Here is a 2,618-nt window from a genome sequence, read left to right on the forward strand (position 1 = left end):
ATTGTATTGTTTTGTTTTGTTTATTTATTTTTTTGCTTTTCTCTTCTCTCTCACATCGTTGCGAGAGAGAAGATTTAGCCAATTCTTTCAGGTTTTTTTAGAAATATTCTTTGCTAGCTCTTTTTTCTCCCCTATCCAATCTGTTATCTAATATGATTTTTCTCCTCTTTTCTGTGTTCTGTTCTCTTCCGCAGTGAAGCGATCAGTAGATTTTAAATCGCGAGGCGTTAAATTATTCCCTGGCAAAGACTCCAGCAACAAGTTTTCAATATGTGAGTTCAAATCTCAATGTCCCTTTTGGCTAATGAACTAATGATTCTATCTCATGAATTTTATATGTGGGAGGTGCTTGGACTGCTTTTGTTTCTTTTTTTAAGGTTTGTTTTTATTTTACAATATTTTCAAAGAGCTTTTTTGTTCAACACTTTTGTGCATATAAGACAAAAGCATTTTTTATCACATAAATTTCATGTTCTGATCATTGTTTGAATAGTGGTGACAGTAAAATTTAGGRCTGCACGATATTAGAAAATATTTACATTGCGATTTTTAGRAATTTTCAACAAWTGACTTGAAGCACACATTAAGTTATGCTGTCATGTTATGTTGACTGATCTTATCTCTTTTGTGCATGTTAAGGATTTTTTTGAGAGTTAATCTGGTTATGTTTTATTGCATGCTTTTATTTTGGTGGGACCTGAGGACACATTTCCTATCATGTGCCGACATGAATTGTGTTAACGTGTTGCCTCAGTGTCGAGCTTAGTTTCCGTCATGCTAAATATTAGCATTTGCTAAAACCCATTTTACTTTTTTCCTCTTTGTTTTCATCAAAAACGTTGTCGTCTTCCTCCACAGCGCGAGACTTTACCAACATTTCTCTAAAACAATGCCGCCATTATTATTCCAGAAGTTTATTTTCTTACACAAAGCCACCCACAGTGGAAGAAACCCGTCAAAATAAAAGCCATATCATGCCACCTTTAAGTGCAACGACTTGTGGTTTACATGTTGATTTATTTGCTTCCTACATCACAGGACCTGCGATTTGACTGTTGCGCACCCGTACATTGACAATGCTCAAACAATATATTGTGCAGCTCTAGTAAAATATATCATTGGCAAATTTTGATGGATTTAGCTGTTCACAAACGTGTTGAAAATACAAAAAAGCCTTTCTAAAGAACACTTCTTCTGCATTCCGCCTGACTGCTGTGTGTTTTCTGTGCTTTGACTTTCCGTGTATATATGTTCAGGTCATGGTGTCTTGCCTCGTCTTTGTTTGCTTTGATATATTTAATCATGGCTTGCTCTGATAAGCTTAATCGTGGTTTGTTTTGGCTTGCTTGCTCCGGGCTTGATCAGGGAATGCGAATCAGCTTCTGTGATCCTGTTTATCACCCAACACCCCCTTGCCTGTTCTTTTCTAACCTTACCCATGCATTCACATCCCCTCTTTGCTCTTTTCTTCTCTGAAACACCTTTATGCTCTGGTTGTTGAGGTCATCAAAGCAATTACTGAGTTTATGGAAACATTCCCGCATTCATGCAGCCCGACAGCAGGATTATCAAGGAGAAACTAACTTATCAGAATTTCTTTCCGTCTTTTTTTATAAATCATAAAACCTCTGAATTTAATCTCGCTATAATATTCATCTGAGCTAATAGTTAATTTACTCCTCTTTTTAAATTTCCACAATTTCCAAAACTTTGTTAAATATCTATGTGCAACAATAAGTCACTTTTTAAAACTTACTCTTCCACCAGGCAGCCTGAAGGGTAACTGTGAAGGTGCTAATAACCAAGTTGTCATTTGATGTGGTGTAATGGAAAAAATGGCCGTGTTCATATTATTTAATAATGTTCAGTCCCTCTCAGCGCTCCACCTCTGGAAGGACAGGCACAAAAAGCTTGAGAAATYTCCAAGAAGTAGAACTTTTCTCCTTTCTTCTTCTTCATTGAAGTTTCACTTATTAAAGCTGTCAGCGCCCAAAAGATTTATTTTTTTTCTATGCAGTTCCATCTTACTTTTACATTGCTTTGTGTCTTTATTATACAAGTTGTCTGCTCCCTCTTTTACCATCCCCATTTTCACATAACCYACTCAATCGACACACGTTTTACTGCTCTGTGCATTATAGTTAATTGTGCAATATATGTACATCTGCAAATATAAGTGTATGCCTCAATGTTTTTCAATTGTCACTAAAAGTACACCAAATATACAAGTATGCATGCTTAAATCACTGCGGTAGGTAAAGTGTAATACATCAAAAGGCTTTTTTTAGAGAGACAACAGTAATATTTTAGTTCCACTGTAATAAAACTAGCTTTATTAGGTTTGAAAACAGCAGGCAAATGGTATTTTTTGTGCAAGAGAGATCTTCCTCTGAAAATATAAATTATCCTCTGTGTTGTTTTATTTATATACAAGTTGTGCATAACTCTTTCTCTAGGAAAGAAAAAGGTGTAAACAGCATGGTAATCATATGGTGTTTTGTAAATACTGTATATTCCACAGAATTGCTAGTGATTTGTAGATATTACGTAAGTTAACCTTGTTACTCTAAGGAATAAAAAAATCCCTTTGCTATTTAGTGTCCACCAACCAACCAACC

At 35.4% G+C, this 2,618-nt stretch overlaps 1 protein-coding gene across 1 annotated transcript in view; it reads left to right on the top strand.

The window, feature by feature from the left end:
- LOC106518149 (CUB and sushi domain-containing protein 3) overlaps positions 1 to 2,618 on the top strand; it is a gene marked incomplete at both ends in the record, with an annotated part of 95,163 nt that overhangs the window by 88,522 nt on the left and 4,023 nt on the right. Inside the window, 1 exon segment of the mRNA XM_014009282.1 lies at positions 195 to 272. Within this exon segment, the coding sequence (XP_013864736.1) occupies positions 195 to 272 (78 nt within the window).

This window comes from Austrofundulus limnaeus, unplaced genomic scaffold (genome assembly GCF_001266775.1).
Source record: "Austrofundulus limnaeus strain Quisiro unplaced genomic scaffold, Austrofundulus_limnaeus-1.0 Scaffold56, whole genome shotgun sequence".
Classification (NCBI taxonomy): Eukaryota; Metazoa; Chordata; class Actinopteri; order Cyprinodontiformes; family Rivulidae; genus Austrofundulus; species Austrofundulus limnaeus.